The 15,977-nt window shown below is 37.8% G+C and overlaps 1 protein-coding gene across 1 annotated transcript; it reads right to left on the bottom strand.

Annotated features, from left to right (window-relative positions):
• Window positions 1–4,649: 4,649 nt before the first annotated feature.
• Window positions 4,650–15,845, bottom strand: LOC140171207 (ubiquitin-conjugating enzyme E2-17 kDa-like). The gene is made up of 6 exons (XM_072194419.1): window positions 15,608–15,845; window positions 13,252–13,318; window positions 12,354–12,385; window positions 10,880–10,957; window positions 6,089–6,194; window positions 4,650–4,903 (listed from the first exon to the last, which is right to left on the bottom strand). The coding sequence occupies exons 1-6, from the start codon at window positions 15,626–15,628 to the stop codon at window positions 4,761–4,763; spliced, it is 447 nt and encodes a 148-aa protein (XP_072050520.1). The 5' UTR covers window positions 15,629–15,845; the 3' UTR covers window positions 4,650–4,760.
• Window positions 15,846–15,977: the final 132 nt, after the last annotated feature.

Below are 15,977 nucleotides of genomic sequence, written 5' to 3'. Positions count from 1 at the left end.
TACTTGAGTAAACTGCATACAACCACCACACAGGAGTTTTAAAAGCATAGGCCCTGGACAAAATATGATGTGCGCGCATACAGCAAGAAAAAAAACAATGGATATTGTGGCAATGTGTGTGCATACTGCCAGGCAATGACATCAGAAGTCAACTCATCTATAGGCTATCTAGTTATAAGTTGCAAAATGGGCTGTTCCACTTCAAATCTGTATATTACACCCTCTGTGGAAGACATGACCTTATAATCTCCCACACAGGGGGTGTAGATTTCAAATTGGATTACCTAAGTGGGTGACTCCATTTGAAATCTACACCTTGTGTGGGAGATTAAGGTTATGTCTTCCATAGGGGGTGTATGGATTTCAGCTGGAATAGCCATGATGAATTATTAAGCATCAAATTCAGTTGAATCAGTACAGAGTGTAAAACAGGTATAGAGTTTCTAGTCAATTACTACTTCCAAAATGCTATCAAATGTTGCATCATTAACTTGAATTCAACTTACGGCTTAGTTGCTAGAGATTTGCATCTGTAGTGTAAACATAAATGTGACCATTCACCACAAACCAGCCATAAAGTCAGCCCCCGGTCAATTTTCTTCTATTTCGTGTTTAGAAAATATATATATCATAAGTTTTAGAAAATATATATATCATAAGTTTTAAATTGGTATATCATTTGACTTCAAGCAATACCCAGAAGCGGGGTTATGGTTTGTTTAACTTTGCTCCTTCAACAAAATGGTACCTTATTTTGGTTCTACATGTGTCTCTTTTTCCACATTGCTGGTAATAAATATCAAACAGTCATAATTGGCGGTCATTTCAAATCATCCCCAAGCTAAGGAGGTTCAGGAATGTCCTCTCATTATTAATTGTTGGTTATACATACCTAGACAAAATACAATGCTTTGTTACCCACCACTTGAACAGGATTTAGCCAAAGCAAACAAAGACTAGAGCTATTCAAGAATTCTATAGACATATTAAGTAGAAGCTTATTATCCTCTTCAACAATAGGATTATTGATTGGTTTAAAAGGTGTTTGATTGGCACTAGCAAAATGAGATACATGTAGCACCAACTTGAGGTACCTATGAATACCACCTTCATGCACATTTTACACTGTAACTCAGAATACGATTTGCTGACTTTGCGGCTGGTTTGTGGTGGACGGTCACAAATATCAAATCTTAATTTACTTGAAGACTACTTTAATTTACTCATATTATACATGCATCTGACTTGAAATAAGTTATGCTAATCCTTGAATTTGAGGTCAAAACCAAATTGGAACTTTTCCTGGTGTAAAGAATCTGATACGGTACTAGCCATTTAAAAGTTTTCCTGTCCAGAGATGAAATCTTACCCTTCCCAGAATCCTTTGCAACATGTTACACCCCCTCATGTAATCAAACAATGCTCCTATTTCTTTGGACAGACTTCCTGTAAAACATGCACCATTTTCATGTTGAGAATATAGACTGGCTGAACAGGGGTCTTTAGTCAATGAAGTACCATAATTTGCAAGATTAGGAAGTGCTCTATTCATTGAGGTACTTTTTGTTACTAAGGGAGGGATCACTATTTACGCCGGGGGGGAGGGGGAACGGAGGATTTTCAAATATTTTAGAACAAAAATTTTGCATCCCCCTCATATAACCTTGTTAGTCATGAACTGTCCTTCATTCCATCAACAGCACGCACATGGAATGTACTCCCGCCTCACATTCCTGGAATTGTGAAATGGACCAGCTTCAAAAAGGAGGTTAACAGCTATCTAGGCACCAACCCCTCAGCTTTATCATAATTATAACAGGTATTAATGTCTTGACATAAAAAAAATATCGAAGGAAAAATTTCATGTCCCCCCTTGAGGCTTGAATACTCCATTCCTTGTATATAATTCATGTCCCCCCTCCAATATTAAGGTAAAAATTTCATGTCCCCCTCGAATACTCCATTCCTTGTATATAATTCATCTCCCCCCTCCAATATTAAGGTAAAAATTCATGTCTTCATGTCCCCCTCAAGTCAATCAAAAAAATTTCATGCCCCCCCCTAAAATCCTCCATTCCCCCTGGCATAAATAGTGATCCCTCCCTAAAGACCCACATTGAACTGTATAGTCTACAAGCACAAAAACTGAAACTGAAGAAATACATTGTGGGAAGTGTAATGTTTTCTCTGACCCTACTACTACAAAAAATACTGTTCTGACAATTGTTACCCCTCAGATGAGTGGGTACAGCAAATTAAACTACCTTTGTAGACTAAACAGTCTGAATTTGATTTATTTATAACTTTGCAAATGTTATTATAGGTCTACACATTTATATCCAGGATGGATTATTATTTCACCATCAACATATCATATTTTTATCATATTTTTCTCAAGACATGTAAGTGTCTTGCTAGTGATATTCAGGGCCGGATTTACCGTTGGGCCAGATGGGCCCGGGCCCCCCAAATTGCCCTGTGCATCTTCCTTTTTAGCCCGAAAAACACCATGTTTTGACCAAAATTTTGAGCACTTCGTGTGCATTGGTACATTATTAGCCAAATTTACCTTCATTTTGGGCTAAAATAGTTTGAAATTGTAATGCTCCCGTCGCAACTGGAACAACTTGGCCACTTACTTGCATATGCCTTCCTCACAGTGAGTTTGGGCCTCCAAATTTTGGCTTGGCCCAGGGCCCCCAAATAGGTAAATTCGGCCCTGGTGATATTAGTATTTGAGCAAATAATTATGGGGGGGGCACTTAACACAAATGACCATACTGGTATAATGCTCACCTGGAAAGACCCCTGTTTTTGGACCATGCAGCTCTGAAAAATGCCCTGAATTTAACCAAATGAGAGTGCTGAAAGATCCCTGATTTTGATAATTACAGCAATTTTTCCAGGTGATTTTCAACTAGAAAGCCAAGAAAAACCCTTGATTTTGACTACCTTTATCCAGTACGCTGTCATCTTCCAAAGACCACCATCACCAAATTCTGGGGGAGCATGCCCACCCTTCCAACCCCCATCACTGGGAAAATGATATATGTTGATGATTTATTTTACAATGATTATTCTAAGACAAGTGAATGACAATAAAAGTGGTCTATGAAGTAGGCTACTGGTAGGCAGGTGTGTGTTCAGTTAGCCCTGGCATAGGGGTGTTGGCTCAAGTTTGGTCCACCATGTAGGAGGTGTGCAGATAGCCCTACCACAGGGCCTTTTTTAAACAAACTATTTACTCCAAGACACCATCCTGAGAACTGAAAAACCCAGTGACAGCTCACAACAGACCCAGTGAGCGGTCACTGAGTTTAGCAGTTCTCAGGATTTTGCATGGTGTCTTGGAGTATATAGCTGGGGTATATAGTTTGTTGAAAAAAGGCCCTGTGGTAGGGTTAGAGTGCAGATTGGGCAGGTGCCACAAATGTGGTTAAAGGGATAGACAGTCATTTAATTTTTGACATCCAAATCCTATTAGATAAAAATAACCATATTTTGATATAATATGCAAATTGTGAGTGATTAAAACCCTGACCCGCACGCACAAACAGCTGTTTATTCCGTCATGCATTTAGTATAATGGCTGCATTCATACACACATTTTTTGCTTTAAATTTTTCATATTGTTCACCTTTCTCCTTGTATTAAATTGTTGGTGTAAAAAGCTAAGCTGCTAGGTTTGGGTTTCATTTCAAAGGATGTCAAAATTTCAAATCTGTTTTTTGGCAAAATGACTGTATATCCCTTTAAGGTAGGATTTTGACAAGTTGGTAAACAGGTGTCAAAAAAGGGTGGGGTCACTTATACAAATATCTGGAAAATTTGGGTAACCAAATGAGTTCCAGGGGTTTTGAGGGTGACCCCATATATATATGAGACCAAGAATGGGTAAAATCAATGATAAGCTATCAATACCCAGTATCAATACCACTTCTGTTAAGATACCCATGTAAGACCTTGCAGACTTGCAGTTTTGCATGGGTACCCTATGTGAGACCCCAGGTGAAACCATATGAATTCTTCAGATAGAAGATCAGATATTAAAGTTAAGTATGTATTGAAGTAATAGGTACAACATAAACACCCAACATCACAACAGCAATTGAAGATCCTGATTCTAAATGAGGGTTAAGTCATATTGGGTACATTTCGAGATAATGGCAAAGAAGGTTTTTATTTAGTTTCAATGAAGGTGGTTTTGTCATTACAGTTCAATGCTCTACCACAGTATTTCACTCTGAAACTTGCACAGAGGGTGTAGATAACCCCCTTGTAGTAGAAACTGACACTAGCTCCATTTTCATGATTTTGTGACTAAACCCCTTTTAGAACTAGCATCATCAATTATTACAAAGCCCTACCCAAAACTCACTTCCTGAATTTTACACCCTATGTCTGGAGGCTTTTGTGATTTTGAAACTCCTTTTTGTGAGTCCCATGACCACAGTTTTGTTACTTGACCAGTGACGGCACTATGGGAGGGGGTGGGGTGGCAAGGAGGCATTTGCTACCCCCATATGTTTCTTGCCCCCCCCCTTCAGCCTTAAAAAACCAAAATTAAGAAAAAATCAACTTTTTGTGGCAATTTTACACAAAATATGTTGATTCCCAATGAAATTCACTTTGCCCCCCCATGGCCCTCAAAAAATGCCTTCTGCTGCCACTGTACCTGCCCAGTATGCCCAGTATACCAAGATACCCCCCTGTGCAAAATTCATTTAAAAAGATTGTACATTGTAGCCTTATGAAGCTCCCTATGATGAAGCATATTTCTTAGTATGATCTGCTGCTAATTTATTGAATTGTTCTCGATTTGATTTGAGTAGATCCGCTACTTCTGGTCTCAGAGGTTCTTCTGCACTGGGTTCACTTAGCAAATCATATATTGTATACAACACTGTCAAGAAAACAAAAGAAACATTGTGTCAATATTTAACATTACAATGGAATCTAAGACACCACATATAATTTCGTCCAACAGCGCTATCTGTACCCAGATAGGTACTGATGGCCCTTTCTATCATATCCTGGAGCCCCAGGGGTACTCAGAACAAATTACCATATAGGGATGTGCTACAGACATGGGTTGCATTTTTGGCCATTTGGCATATCAATGACCCCCTTTTTATACAATGACCCCTTTTTCTAGGCCAATTTTGTTTTTTTTCAAGTAGGGGGACAGATGTCCCCCAGACGGCTCTTACCAGGCAGGCTGGCTCGTTCTGCCAGGTAGTGCTCTGTGATCAATTTGTTCAAGTTATGTTTTCTTTTTGAGGCATGTTAGCAGTAAAATCCATCTTAACATTTCCCAGTATACATATACACCACTGAGTATACCGGGCAAAATGATGCATGCTGGGAAACTGCATCTTTGCTTCCCCATCAACTGACCCCTGTTACACTACTGCTAGACTTTCATATAATGGGCAGCAAGGGTGACTCCGAAGGGGTGAGATATGCAAACTTTCCATAGACCCATAACCCGGACCCATAAACACCAGTATCAGTGTTAACTCTCAGTTCAGGGGAGGGGAGGGTTCTTGACCAAGGTTCAATGTCCTTTTCCCCAGCATATAGTATCTGAAGCAGGTCTGTAGCGCAACATACCATTCAGTTGGGCCCAAGCCAAGCATCCTGTGCATTCTGATGGGGTAAAAGCCTGGAAGGGGCACTCACATATAAAGGTGGTATAAAGGTATGTGCGGCAGTCAAGGGTCCCTTTTACAGGCTCTCTGGCAGTTTTGAAGACCCGCATTTGGGGATCATGCTCCAGTTCTTTAACTTTAAGTAAAACTTCAAAAATGTAGGTCCATTAGCGCAAACTTGAAAAATGTTCGAATTTCTTAGTTCCACCACCTATAATTTGGCCCAATTTTTGTTTGGTAGGAAAGGGGGAGCTAGGGTGTATATGAAAGATGAACATTGTGGCAACTCTATTGTAATTCTTAGTTTCCAGTGACAAGAACATGGGAATTAGACCATGGAACTACTTCCATGATTAGACTAAGTGTTCCAACACATTTTTTCTGAGATTGTATAATGTATATAAAATCTGTTACTTTTTTTCTTCTCTTGTTCTTACCTTTGGATATAGTGAGAGCTGGGGTCCACTGTGATCTAAGTATAGCAAGACAAATTGTTCCATTTGTATCAATATTTGGATGATATATTTTGGTAAAGAATGTCACCTGTGGACCAAATCAAAATGAGAAAGATGTTTTCTTGTTATTTTTGTGTGAAAAAACATAGACTAATAATATAAACAGATGGTGCACCAAGTGGCAAAGTCCAGCATGATCTGTTGGAGGGCCAATTGTTCCATGAAGTGCAACCATACCACGGAATGTAGGCATGTTGCCAATGGTGGTCGACATAAAGTAAGGGATGTGATTGCAAACTCAAAGATTGTGCAAATAGCACAAGCGTACACAAATGAGACTTCGCGCATACGTTGAGCAATGCTGCCAGGTCTGAACTCTGTTCCGGCATAAGCTGAATTCAAGTACACTTAGAGAGCACAGGCATGGAATATTCCAATCTATGTGTTATTAATCTATGAGTGCAACAGACAAGACTGCTTCATCCACTCTACACCTGTTTGTTACCACATATTTTTTTACAGCTTAGTCTTGATATCTTCCGCATAAATGCCATGCCATGGGGCGACAGTAGCGTATGTCATAGAGGTACGGGCCCAACCAATCAATTTGAAAATTTAGAAAATACCATGGGAAACTCCATCATGGTCAGTGTGCCCCAATGGAATGACTCACGCCACTAACGGGTGATATAACGATAAGTCCTCATGAATGCAAGAATTCTCATTTTGCCTGTTGGTGTGCTTGGCTAATAAAAGTTGATGTTAAGTTCACATCACATACTGGGGTATTTCCTGTTGCACATACACCACATGACTCTTTTATTATTCATAATATTTGACTGTATTTTATTATTACCTATTGAAAAAAGATTTAAGTTTGTTTCTTTTAAAATGAAAAAAGAAATACAATTTTTTTTTCATTAATGACTGCATCCTCTAACCCTACAACTAGACAAAATGCTGAAATCATCATCATCAGATCTGAAGAACTATAGGCCTGAATACCCAGCCTGATGGAATGTCCGTTGACAATTTTGGCTTATTTCTGTATTTCTTTCTCTCTCTTTCATGACGAAATGATGTGCAATGAAAGTGAAAATAACTACAGGAAAAGAGATTAGACTCAAAGAGATCCAACTCAGAATTGCCTCTTGCTTAACCCTAACAGGACCAAGTACTACAAAATACTACTTGATATATGTGCTGTTCGTGCGTGCATCCCACATGGTGTGATGACGCAATCGCCCTAAGTGATATATAGGCACGGTTTCGCTGGCCAGCGAAGCCCAAGACCTGTGGCAAGGTGTCGCCGATCCAGTGCTTGGCATGCGAGGGGTCTTGGGTTCGAATCCCACCCAGAGCAAACAACTTCTTTCTTTCTTTTCTCTCTTTATTCCTTCCTTCTTTCCCTTCCCGTCGCGAAAAATCCCATAGGGGGTTAGGGTTAAGGCAACAACTCAAAAGTTCGATGAAATCCTATATTAAAACGATAATCCTTTCGTTAGAAGGCTAACCCCTTCCCAACAAATAACACTACGCGACAAACCCCTGATGAATGCCACAAAAATGCAGCAGAACTGATCAACGCCACTTTGGTGAAATTCCCCACAGCTCATGTGATCATCTCAGGTGTTCTGCCAAGACTATGCCCCTTGCACAAGAATAATATGCCAAATCGTGTTGCCTATGAACTCAACAATATGTTTGCCAGGAACTCAATGAACAAACCTAATGTCTCATTTGTATACAATGCCACATCTTTTGTGACACAGACAGGAGATATTTTAATACCATATATTTCCATACACACCTGTACGCACTCTTAGATCGTCAGACAAATGTCTATTAAAAATTCCACGATCTAATTATTCTCTGGGAGACCGTGCTTTTTCTACTGTTGCACCAAAACTTTGGAACTCGCTTCCCTATAATCTGAGACAATCAATTTCTGCTGATCAGTTCAAATCTGGACTCAAAACTTTCTTATTCAATGCTGCGTATAATGTCAATGTTTGATTTATCATGCTTTTATACTGCTCTGTATTTTTGTTTTACATGTATTAAGGATTTTTTTGGTTTCATGTTCATTGTATTTTGTATGAAATTGTATTGAGCTAACAATTTGGATAGCTGATTTGTTTTAATCAGCTATACTTTTTGTTAACTCTGTTTTCATGTTTACTTGTATGTGTATCTTGTTTTTTGCGCCTTGGATTAGATTTAATTTTCTAGATAAATGGCGCATTATAAATGCTTATTTATTATTATTTTATTATATTTTACAGGACCTATATTGGGCAGTGGCGTGAGGCAGTGGGGGGGGCAGGGGCGGTGCCCTCGTCATGGCTGTCGGTTCATGTAAGGCCGTCGGTAGACTGAAGGCCTTCCCAGGGTGACATAAAAAAGGGGAGAATTTTAAAAAAATGATGAAAAATTGTGAATTATATATAAAAATTTTGTGTTTTTATGTTGTTACTGCCTATTATATCCTTTTTTTTTGCTCTTCACTTTTTAAAAAAAAAAAAAAAAAATTTGGGTCAACAAATCACAACTTCCATCGGCAAAAATATTTCCGTTGGTAGAAGTTACAAGTTGTGCACCCCGTTCCAAAATCCTAGCTACGCCACTGGTATTGAGATGATGTGCATCTGAATTACAAGGATTAAGGTAGACCTGTAATCAACCTATGCAAGGCTATCACCTCTGTTTTTTTCTTGTTGGAGCCCTCACTTCCAAAAGACTTAGACTCTTACACAAAAAATGCTACAGAAAGTATTTCTGTTACCAAAAGTAAATTTGTTCATCCACATGAAATTGATGCGTTAGATGCAAACAGTGTAAATGATATTAAGGATACGATCCACGATTTAGCGACAAGTGACTCATTTCGGAATGCGATCATGAATTTCGAAGAAAAAAAAGTTCCCACAGGCTTCGAGGGGGACTCGAACCAACGATTCCACGCGTCGTTGATTATCAGTCCCGGTCTTTACCGCTCTGCCATGGAGGCAGATGAACAGAAGAGTGTTTAATAAAAGATAAATCTCATAATGCTATCTTTAGCCTTTTGTTTACATTAAAATGACGCATTTTGTAAAGATAGATTGGTCGTTTTATGTATAAATAGCACGAACATTTGGAAAAGGGCTCAAACAAATAATAAAGACACTGATACGATGATGAAATTGCATAAGTCGGGGGAATATCTGCGTCGCAATGTTTTGTTTTGATTTTAGAAATTTGACCTTAAAATTTACGACGTTAGACATTATCATTCGAAATCACAAAAGATATTTCAGCAGTATATGGCAAAATTCTTTCTCTAGAGTGTTTTAGACATGTATGTGAAATAGCTTCAACAATGATTCGCTGCATAATGGTAAAAACAGCTTTGACCTGAAAAAGGCGAGAGGTGCCATATTTACGGATTCAGGCTAAATTCAAAATTTGTATAAAACATTTGGTTTTTGATCGATTACAAAAATTCATTTTTGTCATTAAAAGAAATTGTATCTGGCGTGAATTACACTACAATTTTTATTCCTAGGGCTCTTTGATTTCTTTAAATATTTTTTTATAATGATAGAGTGAATCCCTTGGCCCTCTATAATTACGCACAAAAGACCGACCCCCCTTAATGATACATGTAATGAAGAAATTACGGATGATAATGTATATTGTAAATAATGATGTTTCAGTTAGTACTCCAGTTATGAAAATTGTTATAGAAAATTCTCAAGATGTTCAAGTCAATGGTGCATACAATGGCTATGACTTTGATGATGAAGATATTAATAGTGCTACATGCTAATGACACTAAAATTGTAAGAAATAATGCTCGAAATGTAAATGATAATGATGGTGCTATAAATTTAAATGTAACTATAAATGATGATAAAAGTAGTCATGTTGATGTTATTGACAATCAAATACCAGATGGTACAAATTTGGTAAATCATGAGCTAAACAGTGTTTTGCATTTTTATTCTTCTTTCCCCTGTACAATTATTGCTCAACTAAATGTAGTTAAGTTGAAAATTTTGATGAGCTTAACAGCATTTTAAAAGATAATCCCATCCATAATTACTTCCTGTAAAGGATAGAAAATTCATAAATATCAATAGACGTGGTAGTGTAGCATTTTATGTAAATCAAGCATGTAACCATAAAATTAGAGCTGACTTAAATACAGATAAACTTGAGCTCTTAACAATAGAAATAATGCCATTGAAGAGGAAACTAATCATTGTAGTATTTTGGTATAGAGTACCGGGGTTCCTCTATCGATTTATTTGTTCAGTTTTAAAATCTTCTACAGGTCATTGAATCTGAAGGAAAGGATTATATTCTTATGGGTGATCTTAATTGTGATCTCTTGACAACTACCCCACTGTTATATAATTAAACTTAAAGAAATTTGTGACAATTTCAACCACTGTAAAATGTCAATATTGTACTTTAGAAAATATTAAAATTTTAAAATTATATATTAAATCTTATTAAATCCTTTAACTACTTTTTAACTACCTAATGAAAGAACTTTCGTTTATAGAACTTCATCGAACTTTTGGGTTGTTCCCTAATGCTGTGGTATATCTGCCATATTGGTTTATCATGCATGGAGAGACCAAAATAATACACTTTGCCCTCCATGAGCGACATACAAACATGGCAGTGGTTTTATTTGGGTCTACTCACCTCCCGACTCACCTTAGGTGGTTTGATAGGGTAGTCTGCAGGTAGCTCTATGTCAAACTGATCTAAATAACTCACCTTAGGTGGTTTGATAGGGTAGTCTGCAGGTAGCTCTATGTCAAGTTGAAATTTCCCTCCTTCATATGGCGTATCACGCTACAAAACACATAATTTTCAAGTACATTTAAAATCATTATTTCATACATTTTACTGCCATCTTAGGTCATGTATTACACTCATGATTTGTTCTATGCCATCCTCAGGGGCGACGCTAGAGGGGGGTATGGGGGTGTCGGCAAAAATTGACTGTTGTCGTCAAAACCATATGATTGTTGGCAAAGAGTCATATAAAAGATTAATGTATTACGAAATTGTGCTGTTGTTAAGTAATAGACCTATTGTGAATGTTATAGTAGTTACTAATTTAAAAAATTGACCCCTACCCTCCCCCCATCATATTGGTCTAGCGATGCCCCTGGCCATCATGAGTCTTCATGACAGCAAGATAGTGCTAACAGATGGAGTATTATACAAATATTGACTGCTATGAGGGTTAAAATTATAAGCCCGCAGTGACCTCAAAACCATGCTATGACCCTCGGCTCAAACCATGACCCGAATAAAGCATTCAATATGTTTTATATTCCGAATAATATAGATTTTTGTCATCTGATTGGTTAAAAGGCCTATTTTACTGCTCAAAGACCATGGTTAAATTTACCAATATTATATTCCTCAGGTTTTTTTGTTATGAAAATCTGTTGTCAACCAATAGAGGTTATCCACTTTACTCATGCGTGACTTCTAACAAAAGGCGCTGATTCCCGTAGTATTCCTTATTCAAACCAATTCAATGCACAACCTCCAGTTACCTGCATAACTTTGGCGGGCTATTTTGAAGCAGTCATGGTTGCACATGCAGGTACTTCTTTTGAAAGTCCTAAACAAGGTATAGCAGTCGCTGATAGGATATGCAACTTATAGAACACGGATTACCTCTATCGCATCACCACAACTGGCACACAGCGCATCAACACCGCGTCCGTAATCAGTGGCGGCACCAGGATTTTTTATGGTTGGGGGGCAAAAATTTTGTGCAAAATTGCCTCAAAAAGTGAAAATTTTTATATAATTTGGGGTTTTTTTGCCTCAAAACTGGGGGCAAGAAATGTTTTGGGGGGAAATGCCCCCTTGCCCCTAGCTCATATTTTCCTTATTACCCCAGTAAAATTTGACACCCGAGATATGTTTCACTTTATGGTGTGAACAAAAAAGTGGTGAATTGTGGTAACCACACCGGAAGTGTATGTACATTGTTGCTTCTCATATCAAAACTATACACTTGGACACACGCAACAGTCAATGTAGCATGTATCTGTGACTACGCAGTAAGTGCACGGACAGGCAATCAAATTCTTCTGATTGGATCGCACTTGCTAAGTATATTCATGAGGTTATGAATATTCAATAAAGACTTCAAATGAATTGAAAGAAAAAATGGATTGAATTCGAATGATTTACTCATATATCTGAACATTACTGTTTTACTTACAGGACTTAGTATGGTAGCTCGCCATTTGTACACTGCAATAAATCAAATACACATTAATAACTTAATTACAATTGTGATAATTCAATCAGTTTACTGGTATATTTGATATATCTGATCGATGAGTCGCTAGCCAGGTCGCTATCATGCTGTAGTGTCAAATCACAAGTAGTTGACTTGAAGGCAACTTTGTCACTATATATTGCTAGCCATGACTGAATGCCCGTGGTCAGGCTGATTGGTCAGGCTGATTTTGAAAAAGTGAGAAGACAACTCACTCGCTGGATTTAGATGTTTTTGCTGACTTCGAACTTCGCCATGTTCAAACACTTTTGTCTGACACTGCGTTTATTTTATAGGCCTATTAGTCTAATGGCACGCATCCAACACTTTACTTGGAAAACCACTTTTGAAAAAGTGGATTTTATCCAAGGGGGGCAATTTTTGTGAAAAAGGCCAAAATTTGGACCTTTTTGTCCAAAAAAGTGTAAAAACCGCACCCCCCCCTGCGTGCGGGCCTGCCCATGGTGATTGTAAAAACGCTATCAGTGTTTGATCGCTTATTGATGATTTTTGAACTGTGTAGAGATGTAAGATTATCTCTGTTAGTATCAATAAAATGACTCAAATAAAAACACGTCAACGCAGTTATTATGCTTGATTACTTCGTATTTACACCGTGAGTAACTTGGGTCAAAGGCTAGCTATAAGGCTAACATACCTGGATGGGTTTACCGATGTTTACTATAAGGTTGACATACTGAAGAACACTACAAACTGCACGCTGCGACTGCTAGTATAATTTTATTGAGGATGCGTAGCACTTTTATATTTGAGTGACCCCTCCTGGGAAACAGACTAGTGAATGTTTTAATTCAATTTATGGGACCTCCATACTCACAATTATCACTAAATGGTCCAACTTCTGAATATCTTTCTGATGGGTTTTCAGCCAGCTCCTTGAGTTCCTGTTGGTATTAGTGAGAGGACAAGAACTTAACAAGGTTTAATACAATGTAACAGAAAGCAACAAATCATATCAACTCGGGCCCATAGGCAGGATTTGTTTGCGGGAGGGGGGGGGGGGAGATTTCCAATATGTGGACCTTTTCCCCAAATAATCTCTGACATGCACAAAATTGGACTTCACCTCAGACTACCCTATCAAACCACCTGTGAATCACAATCTGTGCAAATATGGTAACGCAAAATCCAAATACTTTGTATGGCAGCCAGCGTGTTTGTTTGATGCAAAACACAGTGCACGCGGAGGTTGCTAATATTTACACTGACGGTGCAGAGGTCTAATGTTGAATATTAGTAATCCTGTTCTGCGTATGCGTTTATAAATAAAAATGATTCGCATGTATCGTGTTCATGGAATTATGAATGCCCAATGGTGTACTAAAATTTTAGTTTTAATATTAAATCCAGAGATCTCCATTTTTATTCCGTGTTGAGTCGTGTTCACCTATCAAATAATGGTTAACATGTCTTGTGAATGTGAGCTCATATGTACATGTACATGTATCATTGAATCAGTGACTTATAAACTGTGTGCATATCGATATTTGTCTTACATCTTATTTATACGTCCCAGCTGTGTGAAGCTCCGCTCGATAATACATGTAATACGATCAGCGGTAATACATGCATTGTAGGTGCTGGAATGAACTTTAGCAATTTTCTTTGTTTTACCTCATTTGCTTGGCTCAAAATTAAAAGGGTACAATGTGATCAGTGAAAACTAGGAGTATTTTGTGATCCTAGCATCCTCTTTTCATGACTTTTTCAGTAGATATCCACGCAAAAAGCTTATTCCCAAAATTTCAGTTGCTTTCGTTTTTGTGTTTGGGAGTTTTGCATGATTATTGATTAGGTGTGTTACACTGCTCCACATGCCACTGGTCATAGTAAGTAAACCACGCAGACGGCGCAGACCCATCATTGTTAAACGGTGATGAACGACAGTGAAAGATGATTGAATCCTTTCATCAACAAAAACTTGTAATGTAAGCTAAAGATTGTCTAAATCACATGATCATGTTTTTACATTTGAGTCATTGCCACTCAACTTTACAAGAAGATCAGTGATTTCTCTGTTGATATCAGCAATAAAACTACAAAAATAAAACGGCAATGTTTAGCTATTATCTCAAACTGAATTCAACGTGCAAACCAAGTTCCAGGAATGACGACTTCTGGTAACTTGTGTTCGTGTCACACGTGACTGGAAAAGTGTGGGTTAACATGGATTAACAACGTTTGGCTCATGTACATAGCTATATAGGAAGAGTTGATGAATTGATTATCTAGTACGCACTGGTATACTTTACTGACGGCATAAATAAATAAATAAATAAATATCGACATCCAAATTGACCTTTTCAGTAAATCCCTTAAATCTTTGCGGTTAGATGTAATTACAAGTCCTCAAACATTCAAAATGTGTAGTTACTATAACTGGCACGGTGCGCACTTAAAGTCATATTAAATGTACGATCTTATAATATGAATTTGGTTAATTTTTTTCAAACCTGATTTTTTGTTTTATTTTTAATGTTTACACATGTCATCAACTTGCATCTTTTTGGCATCAGCCAAATTTGTTGTGTTTGTAGGTAAACAGAGCAAAGTTAGACATAAAGTCATAATTCAAGAAATTATGACTTTATGCCCGCCCATAGAACTGCGTGTTAAACGGCCAAAATAACAAGCAGTGTTTCTTTAACATTATCTCGTTATTTCAGCTCAAAATGGACAGAAACCATTCCCGATCATTATTACTAGTATTATTTCAGCATTTTGAGTATATAATGACAAATTTAAAATTGGAAGGAAATCGTACATTAAGCCTTTAACGGCTTTCAAATGTGCAGTAGTACAACAATTATCTTGGTCGTACTGACATCACACACGGGGAAAAGCCTTGTAAAACCAGTGTGCGCATGTGCAGTTCCCCTTCCTCAAGCTGGTTGCTATGCGCGCGCTTGTGCAACGCGGACGAAGGGGACAATGTTCCTGGATGTCCGACCGAGTCCGGGGAAGGAGTGAATGTATGTTCGCTAAACTATGTGCACATCGGTGTGACGTCAAATGTCTTATCAGGTCTAACCACAAAGACTTAAATAAATGGGATTTACCAAAAAGGTCAATCATTTGGAGATTGTTATGGACTAAAATATAATATTATTTATAAGCTTATTAAACAAGCAATGGCTGCTTGAGTATTTTGTACATGTACCATGTGTACCTACCTTCTTAATTCGTTTTGCCATGATATTTTATTATTTAGTTCTGCCGTTCATAATTTTTAATATTATACTCTTTAGTATTGTCTTTGCTAGCTGTTACTACTTGCTGACGTTGCGTTGATGCTCTTGTTTGTGTATCAAATTATTCACGGTCTAATTCACGGTCATGCGACGGTCACAGGTGTAGTCCTTTTGCGGTCAATCTTCTTGTTTACACAAATTATTTACTTCCTGGTTCAATGGGAATTTCCCAACTACATTTCGTTCAAAACGAAGAGGGCGTTGTTTCCTGGTATTCATGTATAGTGAGCCAAAGGCGTCATAATGTCATGTAAGGTGTGTCGCATAAGGAGTGGTGCAATAAATCATGTGC

Source organism: Amphiura filiformis, chromosome 15 (genome assembly GCF_039555335.1).
Source record: "Amphiura filiformis chromosome 15, Afil_fr2py, whole genome shotgun sequence".
Taxonomy (NCBI): domain Eukaryota; kingdom Metazoa; phylum Echinodermata; class Ophiuroidea; order Amphilepidida; family Amphiuridae; genus Amphiura; species Amphiura filiformis.
This window is presented reverse-complemented; position numbering and strand designations above follow the sequence as displayed.

Excerpts from the sequence above, each read along its gene's own strand:
- LOC140171207 (XM_072194419.1), bottom strand. The coding sequence starts at position 15,628 with ATGGCAAAACGAATTAAGAAG. Across the intron at positions 13,319-15,607 it reads TGGCAAAACGAATTAAGAAG|GAACTCAAGGAGCTGGCTGA; the intron begins GTAGGTACACAT and ends TAATACCAACAG. Across the intron at positions 6,195-10,879 it reads ACCCTATCAAACCACCTAAG|GTGACATTCTTTACCAAAAT; the intron begins GTGAGTTATTTA and ends TTTGGTCCACAG.